The sequence below is a fragment of the Larus michahellis genome, chromosome 4 (genome assembly GCF_964199755.1).
Source record: "Larus michahellis chromosome 4, bLarMic1.1, whole genome shotgun sequence".
In the NCBI taxonomy this organism is placed as follows: domain Eukaryota; kingdom Metazoa; phylum Chordata; class Aves; order Charadriiformes; family Laridae; genus Larus; species Larus michahellis.
In genome coordinates this window covers 30,034,256-30,062,052 of record NC_133899.1, presented here as the reverse complement: position 1 = coordinate 30,062,052, position 27,797 = coordinate 30,034,256, and the positions used below count along the sequence as shown (strand labels likewise).

Below are 27,797 nucleotides of genomic sequence, written 5' to 3'. Positions count from 1 at the left end.
TTAAATCTGAGAGAGAAGGGAAAACCGGAATTATTGATTTTTTTTTTTTTTTTTTTTTGAGCAAACATCCATTTTTATTTTTTTTTATTGCTGTTGGAAGGAGTATACAGCCAAAGAATAATGTCAGGAAGTTAAGTGAGCTGTGGAAATACATTTAATTAGCTTGTTTAACAAGGTACTGTTCAGTGGTTAACCGGGATTTTAAGTTGTCCATCTGGAAAGCTAGGGGAATAATATTTTTCAGTTTGATAAAATTAATAGAAGAAGATTTTGGAGTTAGAACTTTGATGAACTGTTTTTCAAAAAAAAAAAAAAAGTAAGTAAGTCTGATACTTGTTTAAACAGCACACTCAGCGACTGGCTATTTTAAATGCCAAGCGCTGGGTACCCCAGACAGCCAGGGCCCGATCCTGCACCCGCACGCGGCAGCGGGAGGGAGTCCGGCTGCTGGCTTCCGAATAACCCCTTGGGAGACGCACCTGAAGCAGCACCTCGCTGCTGCCTGGGATCTGTCCTGTTGATAGTTTTGCTTCAGCCACTTGCACAAAGTGGGGAGCACGGGAGAGGCGGACCATTCTCTGCCAAAACAGGTTTTCTGAGACGCAGCCAGGCTCTGTGAAACTGCATCCAGGACTAGCTTTGTTTGCAAGAGGAGCTCCCGTGTTTGAACAACTACTGTTACCACAATTTTCTCATCTGGGAACGTGAAGCAAGCACTCTCGTTTGTATAAAGCTAGAAATCTGATTTTTTGGTTTGCTCCCTGAGGGTGCCTGTGTGCCTTGAGTGAGAGCTACAGTGTGCTCCAGTTTAAATTTAGTCTTGCTACATCTATGTTGTGTTCTGCATAATTTAATAGAGAACAGATTCAGTGGTGGCATTTAGAAGATAACCGGGATAGGTGAGGATTAGTTTAACTCTAGGATAAATGAATGTGTGGGGAGAACTCGTGATTAGAATTGTATGAAACGTCATTTCACAGGCAGCTCAGGGACACTGTCTTGTCCTTACTCTTCCCAGGGTCGGTGAAGTTGGTCCGCAAAAAAGGCAGGGGACCGCACTGTTTGTGGGCTTTCACATTCAGAATGATTAATTTTTTAAGTTTTCAGAAGGCAGATTCTAATCTTTCTTCTTGAGCTCGCTTGCTAAATTGCTGAAAGCTGCTCTGTTCCCAGCTAAGTGACTTACACGTGGATTTAATATTTCAGCCAATACTGTATTATTTGTCCTTTGTTTTGTTTGAGGAGCATTTATTTGGGGCAGGAAATAGATCATTTTAGCATAGTCAGTATGGTGGCATCTTGCTCTGGATTAGGTCTCTTTGCATTTTCATATTATGAGTGTTAAATAAAAACAACGCTGGCACAGAAAGGTGACGTAAAGAGTTAGTCCTTTGAGAGATTTTTTTTCAGGCAAGCAACGCTTAATGTGCTGGATAAATTGAATGACACTGATGTTTTGCATGCTTTAAAGACACCGGGGAAATAATAGCTTTGTTAGAAAACAGCAATGTGGTTTTATAGGAAGGAGTACAAAGTGCTGGTGGAGGTTGCTGCTTCAAGCAACGGCGGTTTCTCTGCAGCCGCCCCCAGAGCTGGAGGGATGTTGGTGCCCATTGAGGCTGATTTCAGAGGGCCGTGCCCTCCAAAAAAGGCTTTAGGATTTGCTGTTGTATTCTGTGGGGATGCGGTACCTCTTGGGCATGTGGTTGGAGTTACTGTAAACACCACCACTGGAAATATGTGTTATCGGGGCCAAGACTTGCTCGGGAGAGCTAAAAGAAAATTAAAAAAATGAGAACATGTTTTAGGACCCCCGCCCCGACACACACACATCCCCCCACAGAGAAACCCCACGAGTTTTCTGAGATGGTCTAAACAAGACTGCAGCAATATGCTGACCCTATGTAGAGAGAGTCCTATAAGGAGAGTCAGCTGACAGCAGTTTAAGTGGTTTGGGGCTTTTATGAGACACCATTAGCAAAAAAGGCAAATTCCAGACGTTTCACAGAGCCTGTCAAATCCAGGCTGCATTTGCTCTGCAGTGTAAGGGTGGTAATTCTGAAGGACACCTCTGTGTAAAGTTGCTTGAGTTAGGAGTTCCTAGATGGAAACATTGCTTCTTTTTATTATATAGTGATTATTATTATTCGTGTTCTGCTACTGCTTCATTTTTTAAAAAAAAATCTTTTCAATGGTGGCTTTTCTAAAAAGATTAATTTCCTGTTTTCTTGGGATGAGATGGAATTCTGAAATGGTGATTTAACCAATTTTGGTTACAAGTGGTACCCAAGCATTCTTGAGAAAAGATGATTAGAGACAACGTTTCTCACTTGGCTAAGCATATCTCCTGGAATGATTTAGCTGTTCTTGCTCTCCTGTGATTACATAACGTGAATTTTACACTGCTTTGGGCATTTTGTTGGTTAAAAAAAACATTGCTTGCACACTGTGGTCTCTTTTTTTTTTTTTTTTTAAACAAAACAAGGCTCAGCACTGCGTTGAGTATTAGCTGCTGAAAGATAGAGTAAGATTAAAGGCTTGCTGCTCTACAGCATAGGCTGTCTTTGTACAAAAGAGCCTTTTTACAAAATAGAAGTGCAGCAACAGCAAATACAGTGCCTTTAACAATTGTTTTCCTCAATTGTGTTTTCCAACCTGAAATTTTGCTAACTGAATGCCTCTAATACCCCAGTTCCTTGCCATTGGTATTAAACCTTGTAAATAGGAGAGTTATATTAACTAATAAAAAGCCTGCTGACTTCCTAAGAGGAATCTAGGAACTCCGAGGCAGGCGAGTCTGCTGGCTGAGTCCTGCTTCCCTGCACTCTTATAGACAGACGCTGGTGTTGTGATGTGTTTAGTCAAAGAACTTATGTAACCTACAGATTTGGGTTCTCTACAATATATGAGAAAGGGGGATGGGTGGAAAAAATGATTGGTGGAGGCAATGACATCAAGACAATCTTAGAAATAATAAAAATTGACTTTTATCTCTAAGGAAATGGGAAGTGGAAATGCATTTTCAGTGCATTGGAGAAATCCAAGCAAGGATGAATGCGTTACCAGACTTTTCAGGCTAATCATCATGCGAGTTTTGAAGTTAGCTGCACGTTAATGTTTTCAGAATATGGGATACCACCACGTGGTAATCTGGATCACAGTTGCACAGAGTTTCCTATACTGGATCAGACCATTGGTCTGTCAGATTTACCGTCCCGCTTTCAGCAATGGCCAGTGCCTAGTAGACCAGGGAAGAAGTTCCCCACCTCCATAGTAAAATACTCCTGAGACAGGGTGCTGCTGTACATGGAGAGAGAAGACTTCCCTTTCTGGGCCACAGCACAGATATTGCGCAAGTTTTAGTTACCAGTGTCTTACTGCGATCTGGATTTATGCATTGTGTCTTACTGCAATCTGGATTTATGCATTGCCATCTGTAACTTTGGCTATCCTTAATAATCCCTGTTGTGATACTATTCTTTCAGTGAAGTCATGGTGTACCTAAAAACTGAGTAAATTCAGGTGTTCTGGTGTAGGTGTAGTGGCTCAGTTTGGTTTTGTCCAGTTATTAGCAGATAAACTCTGTTAAGAAATACTTATCCTTGAGAATACCTCCAATATAGTATGTTCTTTAAAAAAACTAGCTTGAAGAACGTAGCTCTTGTATGTTGAATCCAACAGGAAGACAGCTGTGGAGATCCCAGTGCTAGTGTCCTTGCTGTGCTCATCACCCTATAATTTGCAGATCTTTTGTTGGCTCCTTTTCTTTTTCTTCTGAAGACGGCGCGAACTACCAGTCTTATCTGTTGAAGGCTAGAACAGGCAAGGAGAGCTTGCCTCTCCCATGAAGGGAGTCCGAGCCTGGGTCTGTCTTGCAGAAGGCATCTGCCCTGGGCGGTTGGTCCTTCACAGGTGGCATAGCAGGGCTCATGCCCATGCTTTAGAAAAGACTGATTGTGTAAAAGTCCTTTGGCTCACTCCAAAAAAGTCCTTTGGCATGAACTAACCAACATGGAGTGTGGGCCATCAGGGGAAGGGGAGGACCAGGAGTGAACCTGGCTTGTGACGATGGAGGTGCACTCAGTGCTCGCCTGCAGCAACGCTGGCAGGGCATGTCCTTGGGCTGCCATCGGGTGAACACCTGTGATCTGGGTGCCTTTCCTCCCTCCTGCATGCAATGAGTATGGATGTACCTCAGAAAGGAGCAAGTCAGTTGGCAGCCTGTAGGCAGGTCTGTAGCCCACTTGTCTTTTGCTATACCTGACCTGCTTGAATGAAGACTTGGCTTGTGCTAAGAGGCTGCTATGGGACTTCACCACAGAGTCACCGCAGCAGAGCACAGCGGGACATCAAGGTACCCTCGGCTGAGGGTCATTGCTTTGGAGCTGCTGGCAAAGGAGGCCAGGAGGAACACACAGCCAGTTGTGTTTGGTGGGGAACAGGTTCGCCTTTGGTGTTAGGCTGCCCTATGGCAACCAGAGATGGAGAGGAAAGGAGGTTTCTCCAGCCCTTGTCTCTTACATCAGCTTCTAGCAGCCAGCTGGAAATTGAACAGAGTGGGATTTGCTGTAGTCAGACAAATGGAAATCTTAACCCAAGACATGACACAACTGTGATAGACCTTTCTTAGCAAGGAAACCACATAATCGAGTTGTAGGAATACGGAAATCAGTCATGCAGATGGATTTAGTCCAGGACTGGCTGTTAGGACCTGAACTCAGGGGAGGTAACTGCAGAAATGGACTTTCATGAGTGGTTAGTGGTGATGATGTGATATAAGGCAGTCTCTTCTCCAACTACACAAAACCCCTAGAAACCCTAAGGTTGTATTCTCTACTAAGGAGTCTCTGTTGTTGACCAAGGTTAGGCTCCAAAATGGAGACATATTGGAGAACATACAGGGAGTCACAGCAGAGGACTCAAAGCAAAAACTCCTCCATGTCCCTTTGAACTCTGCATTTTTAAGAAATTATGGCCAAATAAAAAGAGGTTCTGTCAGTGTCCTGTCATGCACTATACAGTTGGTATGTTTACAGCTGACTGTGGACTAGCTAATATAAAGTTAAATCTGCCTGGAGTTTCGATCTGGACAAATTGTAGAAATAGTGAAGAATTAATATGTGTCTTAGTTGGAGAAAATAATGTGACTCCTGATAAAATGTAGGGCAGGCATGGAGTCCTGTGGATGCTGAGACTTAGGTGCACAATAAAACCCAAGGGTCAGACGCTGACCCGTTCTTCCTTAAATTTTATCAAGCTGCTCACTGAGCAGCGGCATTAATGAAACATGGATTCCTATGGCTTTGTGCCTGCAGTGAAATTCATTGGTCTCTAACAAGATGCAAACATTGATTCAAGATTTTTCTTCAGTTGGAATGGGACGCACACATACATATTCACGTGCTGAGCATGGATGAATAAGCCTTATTTACTTAGGAGACAAGGGTAAAAAAGAAGTCAATTAAGTAAAGGAAAATTCATGTGGACAAAAGAAAACATAGTCTAATATGTGGTCTGGTTTCTAGTATATATACTATATATCTGATCTAACCTTACAAATACTACTATCTACCAAGGTACTTCTAGTGTATATTTTTTCTAATTTTATGGGATTTATTTTTGTTTTTAACTGTCAATAGTTTGGCTTTATGTTTTTTTCCCTCACAAGTTTTTGGTGGGTTTGATAAGTTTAGTGAATGCCCTATCAAGTATTTTGAGACCCTCAGGTGTAAAGAAGTACAAAATCCATACATTAAATGCTGTATATTGGCTGCTGGCTGCAACACGCATCTTCTGCTGTGTACTCTGTGTCCTGAAACAGTTACGTGGGGGGAATACACAATCAAGATTATGTCTGTCGGACAGGGAGGCTTGGAATCAGGGTTATCTGCTTTTGGACTGTGGTCCTCTGGGGAGCACCCAGATGTGCACAGCATCCACGAGTGAGTGTGGTACTGCAGTCTCTCATCACCCAGGTCCTGCCCATTGCGTCTAGATACGCGAGCAAAACTTTGGCAAAAGACAATCCTGTAAAGAAATCTCTTTCCAAATCTAACCAGAGGACTTGCAATATTGGTTGTTTCCCTGTGGGATGGGAAATTAAGAATTGCTTACGCCCCCATCCTCTCCAGCTGCTGGGGTGCCATGGTGGTAGGGCGGCTGCCACAGGGGGAGCCTGGTGGTTTTAGGGGGCTGGTGGTGTCTCCCCTTTGCCAAACTGGAGAAGATGCAAGGTGTTGGGGGGGACATCAATACAAGGGGATGAGCTCCAGCAAACCCTTTGGTTTCCGGGGATTTAAGATGCCCCCCATGTTCTTCTCTGCGCTGTGTTGAGGAAAGCTGGGCTGAGTCCCCAGTGCAGAAAGGGCTGCGGAAAGCCAGGGGGATTTTATGTAACGCTCAGGCGTTACTCCATGCCTCCTGCTGCTTGTACCAAGGACATCTCCCTTTGGGTAGGAAAGCAAATTTTTAAAGTTGGCATTTCGGCTTAAGAATATTTGTGAGACGGATTCAAATAAATTCTTTGAGTTTAAAAGTGTTAGATTTCACAGAACCTAGACTTCTATTTCTCACATTGGTTGGCTTTTAAATATTTTTTAATCTGCTTTTCTATAGAAAATCCAATAATCTCCAGTTTATTTATTTCCAAATTCATGCTTATAAAGAAAAAAGAAAGAAACAGTATTTTTTTTCGTTACACTTTCCTTGTTCAACAGAATAATGTTTGCATAATGTACAATCCAGTCACGGTTATAAATAGTCTGAGAAGGGCACGTGTAGCTCATGCAAACCCAGCATCACTTTTATGTGAAAATTAATGTGTGCACCTGAGTATATGTCTGTAAGTAATTGCCATAACCATTCTTTGGCTATTACGAGGGAAAATTTGTAAAAATCTCCTTAAATTTTTTTTTTTTCCCCCAAGAACTGCTGAAAGGAACATTTCCTCTAATTTCTGTACAGCAGTGATTGTTAATAGTTATATTTTAATAGCTTTTTAGCATCAGTGAATGGGACCAGTTAGTTCCATAGCTGCCGTCAAAATGAAATTGAAAACTAACAGTAACAATAAAGAAAACTCTGAAGGTCATCACAGACTACAATTTGAGAACCTCTACTAAGTAAGAATATTATTCCTGAAACAAATTAGGAATGTTTACGGTGTCGATGTACATAAAATCCCACAACATTGTGTTTAAGCAAAATGGGTATTTCCTTCCTTGGAAATGCTTTGCTAAAAGCAGGGATGGAAGAATCTTTCTAAACTAGTGAATAAAACTATTTTAGGACTAACTCATAATGCGTTGGTGCCAGTCCGTGCGTATAAACTGTAGGCACTGACTGAAAGAACAAATGACTGACGCGATATTTAAACCTGAGTTCAGCCTCCTAGAAATAGTCCCTGCCCATGTTTTGTATTTACAGCAGTGGATGCATGTTACTAGGGTGAGCCAAACCCACCTATTTGCATTTTTAATAGACTGCCACTGAAATCCAATACCCATTTTGTGTTATTTCAATGTGTAAGTCCCTTTGGCACTCGTCAGTTCCCCGATCACGCCGAATTTCCATGTGGGTCACCTGCTATCTGCCCTCCCAGGCGTGATGTGGCTTGTGGCGTACCATGAGATGCGGTGGCCACATCTCGCCCCTCCCCAGCGGCTCCTGGCGCTCTCTGTCCCTCGTCCCAGGGATGCTGGCTGTGTCCTGCAAAACAGACTGGGACCTGCCAGGAGGAAAAATACACTTGTCTTAAGCAAGAAAGTCATCATTGGCATTGGGCACACATACAGGTCGGCATTTAAAACTCAGTTTGCAAGTTAATTTAAGGCTGATTTCAGGATATGTATAAAATGAGAATAAAACATCATACCTTGCCCAGATGTTGTGAATAAATGAATCCTTTCTATGTTGTTAAAGTGTTGGTGCTTATATCAGTATTTGGGGGTGCAAGAAGCTACTTACATTACTAGGAGTAATCCTGTTGCATCAGGATTTCTTTTCTGATGCCCATTTTGATTTCAGCTCCCTCTGAAATGTCATGATAGAAATCACCATTATGAATAATTTTGCATCTGCTGTGTAACACACAGAGGATTTCAGTGTACTTTGCCACTGACAACAGCCCTTTCTCTGTTTTTCTCTTTCTCTTTTCAGAATCCAGTTTTTTGTTGGGAAATGCTCAGATTGTGGACTGGCCCGTAGTTTATAGTAATGACGGTTTTTGTAAACTCTCTGGATATCATCGAGCTGACGTCATGCAGAAGAGTAGCACTTGCAGGTATGCCCACTGTCTGTCTCTTGCCACTCGATGCATTCGTAAAATTATAATCTGCTGTGAAAAACAATGAGGTTTTGGAAGAAGGATTGGTGTAAGAAAAACATTGTTTTGCAGAAATTAAAGTATCGAAACAGGCTTTAAATGAATGAAACCAACAACTTATCCAGGACATGGTAAAGCACTTAACCATGTGTACTCAGTTAAGCACACTGTTGACTAACTTCCAGTAAAATCAATGGTTAGTTTCCACCAGGATTAACAAATTACTCAAATACTCAATGTTAAGTCCTTTAATAAATCTGAAGTAGTGTTTAGGATCCTGTTAGACTTAATCCTAAATAAAACAAAGCTAAATTCCAGTTGTTATGGTTTATTTTTTTTAAAATTTTATTTAGAACATCTACAAATTTAATATATTTCAGCCAAATCTGGTTCGAAAACAAGTCCAATCTGCCCAGTTTGGAAATTCCTGTCATCTTCGTGCGGTTGCATTGCACTGCAGCAACAAAGACTGTTTGATGGAAAGCTTTTAAAAAGTTTTAGCAGTGAATGAGGATGAACTACAGGTGCTCCCAAAAGAGGGGATAAATATTATGAGGATTTAGCCGTTATTCTTCTCTCATTTGAAATTTATCCTGGCTAATATGAGTATGAATGTGCTCTAGCTAATGATCCAATAAAGAAAGTGGGGTTTTAGGTAATATATTTCAAAGGTTTTCTTACTAGATTTTCATTATTTCTCCTGTTACTGTGCCAGGAGGCAGTGGGCTATTCTGTAGCCCATGTTGATCCCTATTATTGCGCGCGCGCACACACACACACACACACACACACACGTGCAGAGGGCACAGTAATGTGCAAACTGCCTCTTTATTCCCAAGAGGACAATTAAGCTGATGATATATTTACGCAGAGTATTGCAGCTTTATGGCTTTTTCCTTTTGTCGGTGGTCTTGCAGGAGCAGGCAGCTATGATTTATGGTTAGACATGCATCTGTGCCTTGTCTGCTGCATCCTTTAAAAAGAGATGCTTTGGGGAAAGACTAAATCCCTAATGCGTGTGTGTGTGTGCGAGCAAAGTAAACCAGGGGCAGAGGCAACAAGGAATGGGTGAGATTACAAGTTTGCATAGGTTTTCCCTTCGTGCATTTGGGGAGTGACCAGCTCCAGGGCACTGGGAGGAGGGGACTACATATCTACAGCAATAATTTTTGGGAGGCGAGTGCTGGCAGACACTGATCGCTGTCTGATGCCTCAGCTGGCAGGAGCAGGGAAGGCAGCAAGCCTGTCTTCGGATGTCAGTCGTTGCTTACTCCAAAAAGCAACACGTGCTGACGTGTGGTCGCTGCTCTCATCTGCCAGAATGGGGAGGAAGCCTTGGGGGTCCAGGGTTGCTCTGTGCAGCCAGGTGTCCTCTAACAGGGAATAGGGAAGAGATGGGCACGTGCTGCTGAAATTAAATATTCATTCACACAGTTGCAACAGAGTCAATATACTCAGTGGGGCTGAAAGAAACAACCTTATCGCAGCCGTCTGGATATACATACATGCTTTCCCCTTTGCTCTCTGCTATCCTGTATATTGAACTGTGTAAGTTTCCTGTGAGCCAGCACTTTTATAGTCTGTGCACACTAAAATAATTACAGATATAGAATGGGATTGTAGGAAAATGTTGAGGAAGGGAAGGTTTAGCAGTACCTCTCTGAGAACGATTGCCCTGTCCCTCAAATATTGAGGGGACCAAAATGTTTATTCCCTTTGAGCGCTTTTTGTGAATGCGATGGGTTCTAGTTACTGCTTGTAAGGATCCTGTTTTGATCGCACGCAAGTGGATCCTGCAGGTGAATCGAACAGATGCAAATTCAAGGAGGAATTATTGTGGAAAATGAGACTGGTAGCAAAGAGAGACATATATTTATTTTTTTCCTTTTATCATCATTCTGTATATCCATATCTGGATTTTAGAGAGACCTCTCTACACTCGAAGCATGGCCAGCACTTGTTTTGTGTCTGGGTCTTAGCTGGTGGAGTTATATATGCAGTGTGATGTTTCCTGCTTTTTAGGAGACAGCCCAGTCTCTGCAGGTTAAAGGAGAGCTGGAGAGGTTTTCAGCGTGGTCTGACGTGCAGCGTGTGCCTTCCAGACCAATGTCTTTGGAGCTGCTCTCTCATGAAGGGCTGTGCAGCTGTATAGAATGGAAAATAGAATGGAAAATAGGCCAATGGTGCCTATTTAGGCCTGTTCAGCAGAATGTCACTGTAGGTGTTTTTATATGTGGGGTCATTATTTATACTATTTTCGGAGTGAGGCTCTCAGTCGGCATTTGCTATGTTAAGCCCAGATTACACAATACATAAAAATTGCTTTATATATAATGTTTGCTTTACTATTCTAAGGCAAGCGCTCTGGGGTAAGAGTGCTTCCAAAACCTTTATTGTAGGTTTTGGAAGGGTCTGTTTTTCCAGCTTTTTAGTGCCAAAAATCCAACCGAAGAAAAATAACACAGATACAAACAATGTAAATCTAGCCCCAACAATGATTGTCATTGTTACTGATCATGAGTATGATAACGGACAAAAATACTTTCTCAGTATTGGGTAGGTTTGCCCCTGCCTATAAGATATAGTGCTTTCAAGTCAGCTTTCACCCATGCTTTTCTCCAGGGTAGTCCAGCAGGAATTCACTATATCCTATTTCTGTCTGTCCCACCCCATACCCTACACTGGGGCAGCTCATACATCCTCATGATATTTGGTCTCAGGTGGTCTTGGCTGACAGCGGTCTCAGGGAGGTGTGGATGGACTGGAGGTGCGAGGGATTTTTGTTCCAGCTCTGGCAATGAGTTAGTCCTGTGACAAACTGGTAATCCCTTTGGTTTTGCACTTCTCTCATCTTTGCAATCAGCAACAATGTGCCCATTGGCAGGAAAATCACTTAGAAATACCTCAGTACAAGTGCCAGTCTCCCCAGTTTCATGGACTGTGTATAAAAGGCCCAGGGTACGTAGGGGTGAGGCTACTTGAATATTGCGTAATGGGAATCAATGTGTGTTATTTCACCTGAAGTTGCATGTATGGCTGGGGCTGATATATAGAATAATTGGTATGAGTGAGTGCTAAAATGCACAGGATATTTAGGTGAAAGAACTTGTGTGCTCTTGAAGCATTGCTGTGCCAAACGAAAATGAGCTGACAGTCCAGGAGGAAGAGGGCATCTGCAATTGCGACACCTCTGACCTTCAATTAGCCACGCAAAAAAACTCTGCCTGGAGGTGCACCGACAGGGCAGCCAGCACGCAGGAAAACCTCTTGTTTCATGCCCAGTTGCCCATGGTCATAACAGTGTACGTCTTCATGAATACATTGAAATAATAAAGAGTTATAAAACATTAAACCCCAGTTTAACGTTGCAAGTAATATCAGTGTTTTCTAAATATTGTTGCTTATCAGTTAAACTCCGTATTCTTGGCAAGCCTTCAGAAGAGCAGGCACCCTTTGAGTGGCTGGTTAGTAGACCTACCCTGGCATTTTACACTTGGCATTTGCTCCAGGCTTTGGTTTGCTTACCCTTCCTTGCACCTGAGAGCCTTGTGCCTGGCTGGGAGTAGCTGGTTGCTGGTTTTGTTTTCAAAGAGGAAACCTGCTCTTAGGTGCTGTTTGTGTGTTGCCTGCCAGCTGTACAGGGAGGGGAATTGGATCTCCTTGCTGAAGCAGTTGTTTACAGGTAGCTTTTCCACTGAAACACTTGCAGCGTCTCTGCTCTCCCTTGTTTTGATTTACTGCTATTTCAAGTGGGACTAAAAAAAGTCTGCGAGTGAAATCCTGGCTCCAGTGAAGCTAACGGCAAAATTCCCACCGTGTTCAAAGAAACGGGATTTTGCACAGTGGATACAGTGTGGCTGGACTTGAAAAGGGTTAGATTTGATACTGGGATGTCACCTCCATGACCTGATTTTTGTGTGCGTGAGAAGGGCTCCCTGCGCTGCCAGAGCTGTGCAAAGAAACCTAGCTGAGCATGCCAGTGGGACCCAGGGACCTGCACCGTTTCTCCTCAGAAATGGTGCCTGCTCCTTAATGTGCAAAGTCTTGAAGCTGTTGATGTGTGTCTGTATTTGCTGCTCCTTCCGGGTAGATGTTTGTCTTTTGTAATTGATGCCTTTTCATTCAACCCTTTTGGATGAACAGAGCTGTAAATTGGATGCAGGATTATATACCTTCTGTGCTTCACCTGTCCTCGATCCTGGGTAATTCCTCACAAACAGCTGTTAAATACCGCCCCGGCATGCACTGCAGACCTGGAGCTGTTCTGATGCCACTGCTCTGGATCCTGACAAAGGACAGAAGAGCACGATACAACGCTTCAGATGTGGCTTTTCTGTACCGAGGGATGCTTTCAAAGGCAGGCGGGAGTCCAGGCATCTTAAATGACAAGTGGTCTGTTTCAGAGATGAGAAAATTATCTAAGATTGTGCCTTTCTCTTAGTATTTCAGTAAGTCTTGTTTCTCTTTGATAAGTCTATTTTCTAGGTAGTAAGATTCCCAGTAGCAGGGTGGTTTTGATATTTCTGTCTTGTACAGTTTGCACTGAAGGCACTCGACAAGCACTAAATAACAAGAAACATGAGGCAGAAAAAGACAGAGTGATTGACTGAAGAAGTAGGAGTCCCTCTATGTGTACAAAAGAGGACAGACTAAATTAAACTAAACCTGTGATAAGCAAAGATCTTATATAACTTACACATCGAGTGGCTTTGAGGTTTCTTTGGTGCTGTTAAAAATCGCCTTCTGAAAAATGTTTTTATTATTCCACAAGCCTTTAAAATGTCTCTTTATATGTGAAAATAATGTAAGGTTTGGGTATTACAGGTTTACTGCAATAATAAGCTGCCTTTAATTTAAAACATAAAGTTGATCAATTGTATTCAGCAGTGCTAACTGGTATTGTCCATCACTCAGAACGCCAACGAGCTGTCATTTTAACACTAACTAATGATGACTTTCTGTGTTATAAGCCCCGTAAAGTCATGCACTTTAACAAATTTCTGTTATTTTTTCCTTCAGGACTAAGAGAAACATTGTTTTAAATCTCAAGAAAACAACAAAAAAGATAATTTAGTTGCACAACAGGCCGTGTGAAAACTAGCAGCTCTTATTTTGTCTTGCAAACAGGAGAGCGATCTGCTTTACCTCATCAGTGCATTAAAAAAGGCATAGATTTAAAAAAAAATGAAGTCAAATTCTTTTTGTTGTCATCTCACCTATAAACTTATAAAAGGTTATCAGCTGAACTCGGGAAAGAAAGGCAGGTCATTTGAAAATGAGCAGTAGGCTGTGTTTTGCATTTCCTAAAGACGGCCGTGTATGTTAATGATAAGCAGTACCTTAATGAGAGCCTTGTGCTAAGTAAAACCATTTCCTGACGTCAGTTGTCATAGTGGCATCTCCATTATATTGCTGTCCCAAAGGTAACAATTATGACCTGTCATTAGCAATAGCTCTCCCTGTGTTGCTGGTGAAGAAGCGCCAGTCGTGACATACGGACGTTGTATTTACTCTGCTGCCCCGTGTCTGCCTCCATCACCCATGCTGGGCAGCACCTTATTCTGGGAGCAGCCCCATCCCCTCCCTCGCTTGGCTGTGTAAAGAAAAGATTCATGGTCTGGCCTTCATTGAGTATTTTAATGCTTGCCGAGTCACTAACCACTATGCTGTTTTATTGTTTCTTTCAGAAGAGTAGACATAAAATAAATGTTTATTGAACCTTTGGAGGTCTGTTGATCAATAAAAGAGAAGCTGCATTGAAACCACAGAGGCACTGATAGCTTTTCTTTTCTCTTTCATGTTCTCAGGGTTGTCTGTTGTAGGTTTCAGCTGGAGCTCAAACTGTTTGTGAACAAAGAAAATGCAAAAAAAAAAAAAAAATCTGATCAATTAAGAGTATATTCATCCAAGTGTCTGAAAGCTTTTATCCCGTGTTCCATTTTCCTTCAGTTCTGTAATTGGGAATTTGCACAGAGTGGTCTTCGCTTATTTTTAATCCTGGGAAGAATGACAATAAAAGCCTGGCTGTTTCCTTACAAAGGCTTTCAAAAGTAAGGTCAGGGGGTTGGGGTTGCTTACACCAGCTGAAAGTCTGACCTGGAAAAGAATGCAAAGATGAGATGGTCAAGTGGCAAGAAATAGCAGAGTTAAAATTTTATTTTTATAGTCTCAGTCTGGAGAGGGATGAGTCTCCAAAAACATTTTAGTGTTGGTTGGTTTTTTTTTTTGTATTTTCACTGAAGTATTAAAGAAATGCAGTATACAATAAGGAAAAAGAGGGTGAATTTGGTTATGTTTGGTAGCAGTGCAGACGTAGCTACACTGAGACGACTCATACACTTGCTTTCTGTGCTGAATTTGAAGAGCATTACAGTCATCACTTCTTATTGGTTAAATCCTCCCTCCTTTTGTAATTGATATTTAGTAGAAGGATTCCGATTATCTTATTGTCCCAGGTGCATCTTGACAAGATTAAATTTGTAGCCATCGATTCAGCGAACAGCCTTTACCTGTAGTAGTTTTGATTCCTTCTCCAGAAGCCTTTTCAAGAGGATTGAACAAAATTTGGGAAGTTTTAGAGGTTTTGTTCAGTTTTCTCTGTTTTGACAGCAATATTCTCATGGCCTGCAGCTGTGGCAATAATGGTTTTATAGGCTATCACCTCTTTTTCTAACCATATATCCTTAAAGATATGCTCAGAAAAGCACTTAATGAAACATTGATTTATTTGCTGCTGTTCACAGTAAAAAGGTGGTCATGGTTACTCACTATTGTACGTTTCCTTGGGACACTCTAAATATTTAAATGAAGTGTAAATCATAATTAAACTTCGGTAAATGACAGTTAATGGCATCTCCAATGCTGGCGTGGTTTAAAGTGACTGTAACAAAGTTGATGCTTCACTAGAAAAAAGAGAAACATTTTTTCTTTTTCAGTTTTATGTATGGTGAACTGACAGACAAGAAGACCATTGAAAAAGTCAGACAGACTTTTGACAACTATGAGTCAAACTGCTTTGAAATTCTCCTCTACAAGAAAAACAGTATGTATACATTTGTGTATAGTGTTGGGAGTGATGGTGCATATTTAAAGTATATAATTGACTAAAATAAATTTTCACTTTGACATATGGGTACATTTGGGGCAAGATTTGGAGAAGGAATGGGTATTTTGGTTGCCACAGCTCAAGAAAAGAGCTTTTTTTTTCAGGACGAGTCTTCAGATTGCCAAGAATAGCTGTTCCCTGCTGTCTCCTTCTTTCCAAAATATATTTAGTTTTGAGGATTGTTTCCCTGAAGGGAAACTGACTGGGTTAAGTGAAAAGAAATCCTGAATGAGGGTTCCCCACATCCCTCAGGAAACACCCCCGTGTCTCCACAAGTGAGAACCCGGACCCTGGCTGCCGTGAGTGGATGCTCCCAGCAGTGCCTCTGCGGTGTGTAAACCAACACATATGAGCTCTAGCGAGAGTGCTAAAATTTTGCATAGCCCAAGGCTTATTTAGAAAACCAGGGAATTTTGTAACTTAATGAGATGTAGGACCTAAGTCCCTTCGTCTTGGTGGCATTGGTTTTACAGGAGGTTGCCAGAACTAGGCAAGTTTTTCTTCAGTTTATCTTAACCGTGAGTCAAGCCAGTCACGTTTTCTATCCTGACACATACGGGGGGCTTATCAACGTTCTAGCACATACTAAGCAAAACCCGCACAGTTGTGTGATCTCACGCTGGGCTTGTGCAGTGTGGACATCTCTCCCGGGCTAGCGGTTGAAATTCTTGCTGTTGTCAGTGGAGATGAGCAGCCTCCTCCACTGACACAGGCCATCTTCCCAAGGTAGAAAGCCAAAACTGTCAGATGAAATGTGCTCCAGAAAAGCTGGTTCCTCTCCACAGAGCAGAACAAGTCTAGTTGACTGGGTTGGAGGCCATGTCACACACAAGCCAAGAGCAATCTTGACGGAGATACATTCTGCGGTTTGGCTTTCCAGTAAAGGATGCAGCTGTTGTGGGGTTGGGGAGCTTTCCCCCTGGTTCAGCTGCCTGGAGCCCAGTAGTTGAGGCGACGTTGCCCCCTGAGTGGACTTCAGTGCTGGCATGGAGCACCTTGCTGGGGTGAGGCTAGAGGTTTCCTCTGCTTTTTGTGGCTGAGGGAAGGTAATGGTGTGCCTCAAGAAAGAGCTAACTGTGCCTGACTGCCCCATTTCTCTGCAAACTCACATAAACCTCTCAGGACATTGAAGAGAGCATCCTGGATACCTCGTCTTCTTGAAACAAACTCACATGCTGTATGCTTTATTTCCACTTTCCCTTTTTAGACTAAATCTTCCTGTATGTGCACTTAAACAGTAGGAAATGTCTTTAGATTTCTCCAGTTCTGCCTGCTTCAAAGCATTTTAGCCAACACTTTAATTAAAAAGAGAAGCAAGAGTGGCTCTGAAATACGGCTGTTTCTGCAAGTGCTTTGGAGAGTCCAAGTGACCTCTTTTCAGGTCCTCAGCATGTGGATGTGTCTGTTCTCTAGATCTTTTGCTTCTCTGCCCATTTCCTGTGCAGGTCACCTGGATGTCCCCTCACATTAGGGCAGTTTCCCAGGACAGGCTTGTGCTGGGTATCTTTGCAAGTGGTGGTGCCCAGCACTGTCCATGTGATTTCCAAAGATGATCCCAGAAAGCTGGTGCTCTCCCTGACCCTGGTTTCTCTTATTAACTGGGCTGGCAGCTCCTGCTCTAGCATGGGCCAGTCCTGAACTAAATACCTTTCTATTTTATTTCAGCATAAAAAGAGAAAAGCCTTCTCTGGGTGACTTTCCTATAACAAGCCAGTCGCTTTTTGCTTTGGCTTGTGGATTGCCTGCTGGAGCTTGATGATGCTTCAGAGATTTATTGAGCTACAGTTGCCTAAATAAAAACCTTCACCTTTGCTCAGATCTCCAAGCCTATACTCTCCATAAGTTATGCAGGATTACAGAAGGACTTTATGGAAAAGTCCTCATATTTCTTCTCAGGCTTGAGTCAGTTCCCATCCATAACATCTGTTCTCAGCTTCCTTCTCCATCACCCGAAGCCCAAAACTTCAACCTCTTGAGCTAAGATTGAGCTAATCTTGGCTAAGATTAATAGGCTCACCTTTTGGCTCCAGTTCAGCATCTGGTTTGCCTAGGGTTTGCTTCCGTTTGTCATACTCTGAGCCTTGCAGAAGAAGGTTCTTCAAGAAACTGCCTGCTTATCCTTCTTATTCGTCAGGCTGAATATTGGAGCAGATAAAGAGATAAAGAATGGTATCTGTTGGTATGAATGAATATACTTCTGCATATTCATATATATGAATTCTGCAAAATGTAGGCAGTTACTCTGTGGAAGGGCTTGTGTTTATCACCTGCAGAGACCTTGCCTATTGCTTCTCTTCTGCATGGAGCTTGCAGTGCTGTCGAAGCAGCACCCTCCTTTTAAACTGTAGGTCCAGAGGTACCGTGCATTTTTGATTATGTGGCACAACCATTTCTTTCTCACCCATTCCTTTATTCTTTTGGCAGAGGGAGATTTTGAGATCTTTCAGGTTGCTTTCCCATCCTTCTTTCCTTCGGCACAGAGATGATCTTTAAGAACTGATGCTCTCCGGCAGCATCCACACGACTGCTGACTTCACACGCCCCCTTGGCGTTTTAACCCAGCTAGCAGGTTTCGGGTTCAGGCCTGAAACTTTGCAGCAACTTTCTTCTGCTTTGCTGCATTCCCTCACATACAGTCCTCAGCTCCACCCACCCAAATATTTAGCAACCATGTTAGGCATGCATATATGTGTGTGTGTATGTGTATATATATATACACACACACACATGCATACATATGTATGTGTATATGCACATATGTGTGTGTGTATATATATATATATGATAATACTCGGGAAACCTCTTTGCCTGCTTTTGCCCAGATTGCTGCTTCTCCAGCAGTAGGTACCTTGCCTCTGTCTTTGATTTTTATCAGTGCTGTTGTACAGGTTATTTTGCCTACTTACTTTCAGAGCTTTTCAAAGGGTGCCGATGAGTTGCCAGGTATAAGTGCAAGTACAGTATTACTCCAGAGAGCTGCAGCACTCTGTTTTAGAAGTTATGAAAAGAGTCTTTTATCTTGGGTTAGCAACTGGGAATTGAGATAATCAAGTAATCAGCATAATGGCTTTGGAATTACCACAAAAAGCAATCCCCCATCTCTCCCACTTCTCCAGTTTACTGCTAGTGAGTTACTGGTTTAATCCCAGTTCAGCAATGCTGAATTTTGTCATGAACCCTTGTGGATTTTAACCTTCCCCACAGTAGTCCTAGTCCAAATGTGTTTCATTGCCCTCTGGGCATCTATCCTGCAGTTCCTGGCACAGCTCCCAAGCGTGGTGCATTAGAGGAGATCTGGGGGGGGGGCAGTGGTGCCCGTGGGATAACAGTGGGCCAGTGGCTTGTCTCAATGTGTCAGCTCTCAGGCTGGCATTCAGGCAGCTCAGGAGAAAAGCCATTATGTCAACTGGCTGAAAGCACATTAAATCCCAAAGGTAATTAGCTGGCTGTGAAGGCATTTATAGTGCGGTGTGTGTAGGTGCAAGTTTGGGAGGGAGGGGACACAGCCGTGGGCATGAAGCTTTGCCGGATGGAAAGCATCTCTGACATTCAGGTCCCTGCAGGTGAACAGGGTGTTTCTAAGCAAATGGCTTAAAGTCTTTTAGGATTTCGCCCCTTACAGAGCAGACCTGCGTGTCCATGGGGGAGTGCCACGTGCGTTTCAGCCTAGGAGGAAACAACAGTTTCAGCTCCTGAGCGCCTGCAGGAGCCCTGTGTGAGGACTTACCAAAAGCCGTGCTAACCACTCCAACACTGCAGACATTTTTCAGTGGTTTATTTGATGAGTGGTAGGACTCGAAAAATATTTTATATTGTTTTCAAAAGCTAAGTAGAGATAACTGCATTGCAAGAGTGCTCCACTGGGCAGGACAATGAGGAGGTGGAGGGTATGACCTGAGACACAAAAAGGAAATTGAATCTCCTGATTTGTCCTGATAGGGCATTTAGACTCTGTGTCTGGATTACCTAAGCTCTTCTTAAATAACGGAGTAGCATCAAAGTTGAAGTATCAGTTTTGGATTTGATGGCTCCATGCTATGTAAAGAAGGATTCAAAGATACCATCCATCCATTTTTTCTTACCTTCCTACCCTGCAGACACTAAGTTTGTGAGACCTGCTGGGAAAAAATGAGAGCATGAAGGGAAGGGTAATGTATTTTATTTTTGAATGGAGATTTATAAAGCCTCCTGTCTCTACTTATCAGCTAATTAAATTGGTAGCATTTCTCTATTTTAATGGATCTGTAAAAATGGGAACATGTTGTTTTCCTTTGGGGAGGTAAAATTGAAAGATCTGTAAGACGTGGAATTATCTAGTTATGGTCCTCAACTACATGTGTGTTATAGTAACATACAAACGATGAAATATTCTGTGTATGGGCTGGGGACAGTTTGTGCTACAACACAGTCCAACATCACCTTTTTCTTTGCTTCAGGAACCCCAGTTTGGTTCTACATGCAAATTGCACCTATAAGAAATGAGCATGAAAAAGTGGTTTTGTTCCTGTGCACTTTTAAGGATATCACTTTGTTCAAACAACCGATTGAAGATGATTCAACAAAAGGTAAGTATGAGATACACTATTATTTTTTGTAAGTGATAAAGTACGGGTTTGAACTCAGCCCTCTGACAGGAACATGTCACGCCTGTGATCTGTGTCTTTAATTCAGGAAATATTTTGTGACCTGTCAGAGTTTCAATGCCACTCTTCTAAATTATTGCTTAAAAAATAAAAGATAAATCAGCATGAGTGGAAATTCCCTAACGACGTTTTGCCAGAGTCACAAGCCTTCCTTTCTCTTTGTAATTTCACTACTTCTTTACCACAGCTGGCGTTTGCTAAAAATTACATAGGCTTGAGTCTTTTTAATGTTGTGTTTTGGGGGACCCTTCTTGTAAGGAACTGGTATCTTCTTTTCAAAAAGAAATAATTTCAGCTCCTTTAGGCTGAGATGTTGGTGTTTCCTCCTTTTCTTAGTCTTGGAGATGAAGTGCAAAAGAAACAGCCCATTTGGGTCCTTTATTACTGGCTAGCAATGGTGACTGCACGGCAGTGGGCACTGTACTTGGTATTTAACTGCAGCTGGTGATGGCGTTTGTCGAGATGTGCCATGCTCTCATCACCTAACAACCCATGGCCAGACCTCCAGCCTTGCACAAGAGAGAATTGGTGAGGAAGGGTGCAGAGGATCTAGCAGTGGTCTCTGCTTTGGTGATAGGACGTGTCTGTCTTGTGTCAGGTTCACATGTGTATTGCTTTGGGTAAAATAATGCACTTAACATAAAGAAGGGCATTTACGCAACAACATCCACATTCCATCTTCTCCTGGAAGCTGCCTTCTGATGATTAACTTCTTGCTATATTTTTCTCTTCATGCTTGGAGAAGGCTTGATTTCTCACCTAGATCCATGTGTGCTCTAAGCCGTCTTCTTTAGAATAAACTTGGTGTCGTTTGAATGCAAACAGGATTTAAAGTAATTTCTTGTGATCTAGATAACACTTACTGTATGTGTTTGGATAACTGAAAAGTAGATTTGTTAAAGCAGGCTTAAAATAAAACAAAAGGCCTCTCTTTGGGCTAACACCAAATATGAGAACTTTTCTGTCTAGAGAGTATTATCCATAAAGGTGTAAGATCCTGATACAGGAATACCTTCTCAGCCGTCGTAAGCTTTACTGCCACTACAATTTAGTTAGCAACCTGAAAATGCTCCTTTATTTCATTTTCAGCTCCATAATGCGGAATTATTCTGCCTGGAAATAATGTGACATTTTTAGGATAAATGCCAGTTAATTGAAAGGACTTTAATTGTAGAGGTTTGAAGGCACGGGACTGGCTCCTTGCTGCAGTGTATATAATATGCAGTGGGAGCTCATCGTGGAAAAAGCCGGCCTTTGCAAGGATCTTCTTGTAGGATTTCCTATTTGATGCTTTCTGGGGGTACCAAGATGTATCTCACATGGAACCAGCCCCCGAAACTCCCCCCTTTCACCAGCTCTGCCCCACTTTCCGCAATATGTAGTTGCACTGAGGAATGGGTGGCTGCGGCACGACAGGGAAAACGTATTGAAGGTGGCTCCAAAATGCAGAAATGATGAATGCTGCCTCCTTTGGATTCGCGGCCTGGGAGATGAGTACTCTGCTGCCTTCCCTGGAGAGGCAGGGATGTGCTGGGGTGGCTGAGCTCTCCCCCTCCCCCTCTCGTGGCTGAGGAGGAGCAGAATACATTTGGCATCCATTATAGGAACAATATATGTTCCTATGGGAAAGAGCAATAGCTGTGAAGTGCGCAACTTGTGTACTGCTGTTCTCCAGTGAAGGGTACCATTAGTTAAAATGCCCGGTATTAACTACGAACACTGCAAAATATTGTCGTCAGCAGCCAGAGAGGTTTGACTGCATATTTAAAGAGCACTTACTTCTGTCAAAGTCAGAAAAAAAAAAAACAAACACCAAACCAAAACACTGCAGAAGGCAGTTCAGCCACGTCTCTCAAGTGCCTTCAAGGCATATGATAGGAGTCTTAAGAATTTGCTCAGGGTGCTTTGATTAGAGCATTGTTTAAAATTGATCAAAATGTCCAGCAAGCTCCATAATTACAAACCATTGACCTGATTTTTTCTTCTCCTTTTGCATAAATTAAAGCTCATCTTTTATACTCTTCATATAAAAAAATCATATTCAAATATTTGCACCCTCTTACTACAAGGGCGGTAAAACAGCACTGTTGCATTACCCTCTGTGTATCAACTGGGTGGATCTCTGGGATCCCACAGCCCTGGGATCAGTATTGTTTTGTCAGACGTAGTGCTATGAGAGATGCATAATTCATTGTCCTTGCAGATAACATTACAATGTGCTTAGAAGCTGTCAGGCCACTTTCTTTTTGAATTATGAGATTAGTAAACATATACATTACAATTTAGTAGAGAGTTTTTAAACTTTGGTAAAAAGCGTTTCAGCAAAATACTGCTGTTGAGTGCTGGGATTTGTCATTGAAAGGGCTATTTTTTTTCTTTTTAAAAGAATGATTTTTCTTCAGAAATTCTGCCAGGACCATGCAATACATAATACATAAGTAACTATGGTGCAGATGAGTTACTGTCTATTACTTATGGGAGCAGTAAATTTGAGATAAAAAATTCATCAGAAATAAAATATTGATGCCATTATGCAATAATCTCTCCGTACCGATATATTCTGGACTGTTCGAAGGTATGTTGCTTTGTTGTGAAGCTTCAGTATATCACAGTCCTACGAGGCACAAGGATTTGGTATTTAAATCCTAATAAGGGGTGTATCTACACTGCAGGGTGTCTGTGTATCCTGCTCCTGGAAATGAACAGTTGCGTTTGCCAGATCTGCTTGCTGTGGCTGCGGCATGCGTGGCATCTTGTGCAGACCTTTCAGGGGCAGCTGCAGTTTCAAGGGACTGCTAATGGTGCCTCGGCCATGAGGATGCAGAACTGCTCAGAAGTGTCAAAGAGCTTGTCATATTTGTGAAAACAGGACATACAAATAAAAGAAAATAGTTGTCTTGCTTTGCAGTAAGGGAGAGGTGGGATTATTTTTTTTTGTCCAATATAGGCTCAAACCCATTCTTGTTTACAGGGTGAGCACAAAAAATATAGTTGACATCACGGGGACTAGCCCCGTGCGAACGAGGGGAGTTAGAGAGGTCTGGGGCACTGCGACAGATGGTGTATCTCTCTGCGTACCTGTGTGCTCACTGTTTGCTGTGTGCTAATGTTGTCAGAAAGGAAGAGGAGGAGGAGGAGGAGGGGGCTTTGCTTGCAGAAGGGAGTAAAAGTAATGAAAAATTTTCCCAGGTCACCCAGGAGACTGTGAATTTGTTGCAGTCCAGAAAGCTGTTGAAACTTACTGGACTGAAAGCAAGACTGGAAAAAAGGGATATTTAATCATAGAATCATAGAATTGTTAAAGCTACCTTCCTGTAATAAAATATAGTGGCAAAGATCAAACCCCTTGTTTTCTGAGAGGGTACAGGCAGTTCGACACCAAAGATTTGACTGACTTGTTTTCTTGTTACCCATGCTGGTATTTATTATCACTGAGCGATGTGCAGGAGACCTATGATGTATAGCAGTGTAACAGTGAGCAAAAAGTACGGTTGTATCCTTGTAAATGGAAAATTACTTGAAAAGTGTCTAACCATGCAAAAGTATAAAAACCTCCAGCATCTTAAGTAGAAGCAGTGAAGATGGTAATGGAAGGAAACATCAGCCACCTACTTGACATGGTCACTCCTGTGTGAAGATGCCACCGGCAATTGTGCAGGTCTGGTGGATAGGAGAACACCCTCTCTTGACTTGATTTATAGTTTCTAGTGCCCCAGTTCCTAATTTGGTGGCTGGATGAGCTGTGGATGGTGGCAGTGTGGAAGAAGAGGCACGAGAATTAGTGATGGAGCAGGAAGTGTTGCAGGAGATGATGGACACACTTGGTCGTCACTGGGACAGTGCCTTATTTTCCAGTGCCATATTTCCAATCCTTATTTTTCCGTAGCTGTGCTGTGTTTGCCTGGTCTCTCTTTCTTTTCTTCTCTGCTCCTCTTTGGTAATACGAACGTTTGTCTCATCTGGATTCAGTACCAAGCAATAGGTCCTACCTGTGGTGGTGGAGGGTCAGATCCCCAGGTGCCCTGGCTGAATGCCTTACACAGCAGAGGTGGAAGGCCCTTACAAGCATATGAAAGATCGTATTATGTATTTTCTTCCAGAGAATAAAATCCAAAGAATGGGTTTTTTTAATGTTTGTACCATTGTAGGGTCACAGTTGGATGCTTTTATCAGCTTGCTGTGCTTTTATTCTGTCTTTACCCAATGGTCTTTTAAAAACATCTGAAGACTTTCACTCTCTCTAAAGACACACAGTGGTAATAATCTTATATTTATTTGTCAGGAAAAAAATGAAGCCATTTTTCTGGACCCTAACTATTAAAAGGGCCACTTAAAATATTAACACCATTTGATGCCAGGAGTGGTGTAGATTATATTGAAGTGAAATTTTAAGGATAGAAAAAAGACCAGTGGTTTTTGGCTAATAGTGGAGTTTCACCTAGTTACGTAATGGCTTTATTCCCTTTGTTTTCATCAGTGAAAAAAAATGTGGCCTCTAGGTAAAATTGGAAGGTTTTTTGGCTAGGATTCTCACTGGCTATCTTGAGTCTCTTTTGAGTGAAATATCAGGCTTGTCACCTGCCGGAGGTGATTGGGAAGGTCTGGTGACTACTGGAATACTGATGGGATGCTGAATTAGGATGCAAAGATGTGTTAATGAGGCCCCTACAACTCAGGACCATGTGCTGTTAACAGATGGGATCAGGAGATGGCACAGCGGTATCCTGAAGTTGGGGTTTTTTCACTTGCTAGAGCCAGACTTTGATAATCAAGACTGTCTGGGACAATGCCGTAATGCTTCCAGTGATATAACTCTTTACGGTTATATAACTCTATATAATGATACAACTCTATCTCGGAGTGTGACAGGGCTATAAAAAGTGTAGTAGTTGCAGAAATACGCACTTATGCTTGCTAATCCTTGCTAAGCCTATAATTCTGATCCTTTTTTATCTTTAATAAGTGCAAGTTATTAAGCATATATAACTAGTTGCACACGGGAACTTTTTTGCTTGAGGGGGTATCAATCCTGGTGATAATAGAAGAAGTGGGTGGAGGGATTAGAACATGAAAATGAGGTTTCTACCTTTAGCTGAAGCACAGTGTACCCTGTTGAATACATCACCTTGACAGTAATCCATAACAGTAATTTAAGAGGTCGCAATTTGGATATCCTTACCATGTTTTTATTGCACTTTTCCATGGCTGTAATAAGAAGGGTCTTGCTGCTATAGAGACCCACTTGTTCTGGTGCTGCTTGCTATCGCTCTGATCTGCAGAGTTTCACCCCCCAGTGCCTTCAGGCACCGAGGAGATCGCCTCCATCTCTCCATTCTCCCCTGGGTTTAGAGTGCAGCGTGCAGGGACACTTGGGCCTTGAGAGAGGACTTTGAGGGGGATGACAAGAGAAGTGGTCATTTGTCAGGATGCCAGGTGGGCTTCCAGTGCCAAGAGTAGACAACTCAGAGGAATGATGCTAAGATACAGTCTCTTGGTATTTGAAACCATCCATTTTGGATGGGCACAGCTTGCTAGTAACCAGGAAGTCCTTCTGAGGTCGCTTTGTTCCTGTTGCTGCAGGATAAGCTTCCCTGTTATTGTCTCCAGTGACATGCTGGTGGCACTTTAGCAGACACCGCAAAAGCTGAACAATCAAGTAGTTGTTTCCTCGCTCCTAGGGGTGACGCTCTGAGGCCCTATTTCTGGTGTCATTCCTCCCCTCCCCGCCCTGCTTCTTGCTTTGCTGCTGTCAGAGACCCACCACGATGAAGAAGAGGGAATTTCCATATCCAGGGCTGTTTAGTTTCCTTCACAGAAATCAAATGCTTTTCTAAATCTGATATTGCCTTTTGAGGCCTTTGTGCGCTCTATCAGCAACCCACAATGCACGTTAGCTGTCTGTAAATTTCTGGAAGTTTAATGCACAATGAAAAAGAAATCCCATTGAAATCAAATCTAACCCTGTGAGAGATTAAATTAAACTGGAAGTTGATCTTTAAAGCAGTAACTGTTTGTAGATGGATACACTTTCTATGTAGAAAACTGAACGCTCATAAGCCATGTATAAAATAATAAGTATAAATATAGTAGAGTTAGAGAGTTTAAGAGTCTAATCTGTATATCACAGGCCATTACATTTCACTGAGTTACTCCTCTGCTGAACCCGTGAACTTGTGTGGAACTAAACCATCCCCTCCAGACAAACATCCGGTATTAATTTAGAAGTCTGAAGAGACTGAGGATACACCACATTCCTTCATATTTTTCTTGCTTTTTGATTGCACTTTTGGCTTTAAAAAAGCATCATATTTAAATTAACCTAGCTTCAGCTTCTTGCAGTGGCACCTTCTTATGCGTTTTTTCCACTGTACTAAAAATGTCCCATTAAGGCACTTATATATCAAGTCATCACGCCACCTTCTTTTGATAAAGTAAATGAATTGAGCTCCTTAAACCTCTGTCTAGCCTGAATTTGGAGGTCTGATGATGGCAGATATACAGACATTTTAGCTGCACTTTAATGCAGCTCATTGGCAGCAGTAGGGATGAAGCCGTGGTGGCATGGATTTCAGCCTCCCAGGTCCCGAATAAGTTTCTGCAGCCGTTACTGTAGCCAGATGGGTTCACCGCTAACTCCTCAATATTGCCCATCGCTCAGCCTCTCCAAGCCTAACTCTTACTGTTGTATATCCCAGGAGTAGGTGACCTTTTGCCAAAGCAAAACACATGCTGAATTGCTCATCTACTAAGACCTGTGGATCCCTTTCGGAACCGTTCTTTGCTAGGGACGTTTCCCCTTCCTGTGCTGGAGGTACAATTTGCATTGCTTTTGCCTAGATATCTGATTTCCATTTAAAATGCATTTTAGTGGCACATGCCCAGTTATCAAGCACATCATCCTGCGCGACTGCCTTCACGACTGTTTGGCATTCCTCTAATCTTCCTGTCATCTGGGCATTTTATCGGTCATTTTATAATGCCTTTCAAACCATAGAGAAAAGCACTGAATAGAAGGGGACCTGTCCACTGGGGTCCAGAAGGCTCTCAGTAATAATTTTTTGCTATTTTCCACTACTCCTTGTTGGATATATGCCAGGCAGCAAGTTCTTCATCCATTTAACCTCAAATTTACTGAACTGCGTAGTCTCAATATTCTGTTGAGAGTGTCACACTGTGTCAGTTCAGTGAAGATTACTGTACAAGAGGATTTGGCCAACGTGTGGCTCTCAGGTGATTCAAATGCAGAACCAGGATGAGGTGGCGGTATGGGATGAGCACTGGCTGTGCTGATTTGGGAGCTGTTGGGAGGAGGGTCCTTGGCTGCAGGCGGGAGCAAACCAGGGGCAGCTGCTGGGGCTGTCATCAGGGCGATGGTCCACGTTGCTGCCCAGTCCAGCCCCAGCAAGAGTGCACTGGTACAGGGAGCTGCCCTGGCTCCTGCCCCTCCAGTGTACATCACATGTATCCTGTGGCTCCGGCCGGCTGTTGCATTTGGCTTGCAGCTTGTTCTGTCAAGGCGTTTGGCTGTGTTCCTGAACCAAATTTATACTCTTATCAAATAATGAAATTAACGTTGTGGAGCATTTTACATCATTCTGTATTGACAGCCATTCATTATGTTCTGTTCCTTTTCTTTTTTATTAAACATGTTGAAACTCAGATCAGCTTTTCTCTCATTTTGCCTGGCACTGAGATTAAGCTGAGAAACCTGTTTGCCCTTTCTGCA

At 42.5% G+C, this 27,797-nt stretch overlaps 1 protein-coding gene across 2 annotated transcripts in view; it reads left to right on the top strand.

The window, feature by feature from the left end:
* Positions 1-27,797, top strand: part of KCNH5 (potassium voltage-gated channel subfamily H member 5) — a 176,372-nt gene that overhangs the window by 5,807 nt on the left and 142,768 nt on the right. The window contains exons 2-4 of one of the 2 annotated variants that reach the window (XM_074583717.1): positions 8,158-8,281; positions 15,259-15,365; positions 19,865-19,993. In XM_074583717.1, the coding sequence (XP_074439818.1) occupies positions 8,158-8,281; positions 15,259-15,365; positions 19,865-19,993 (360 nt within the window). Of the gene's footprint in view, positions 1-8,157; positions 8,282-12,675; positions 12,772-15,258; positions 15,366-19,864; positions 19,994-27,797 lie in introns of those variants that run through there. The other variant, XM_074583718.1, reaches the window with a different exon arrangement.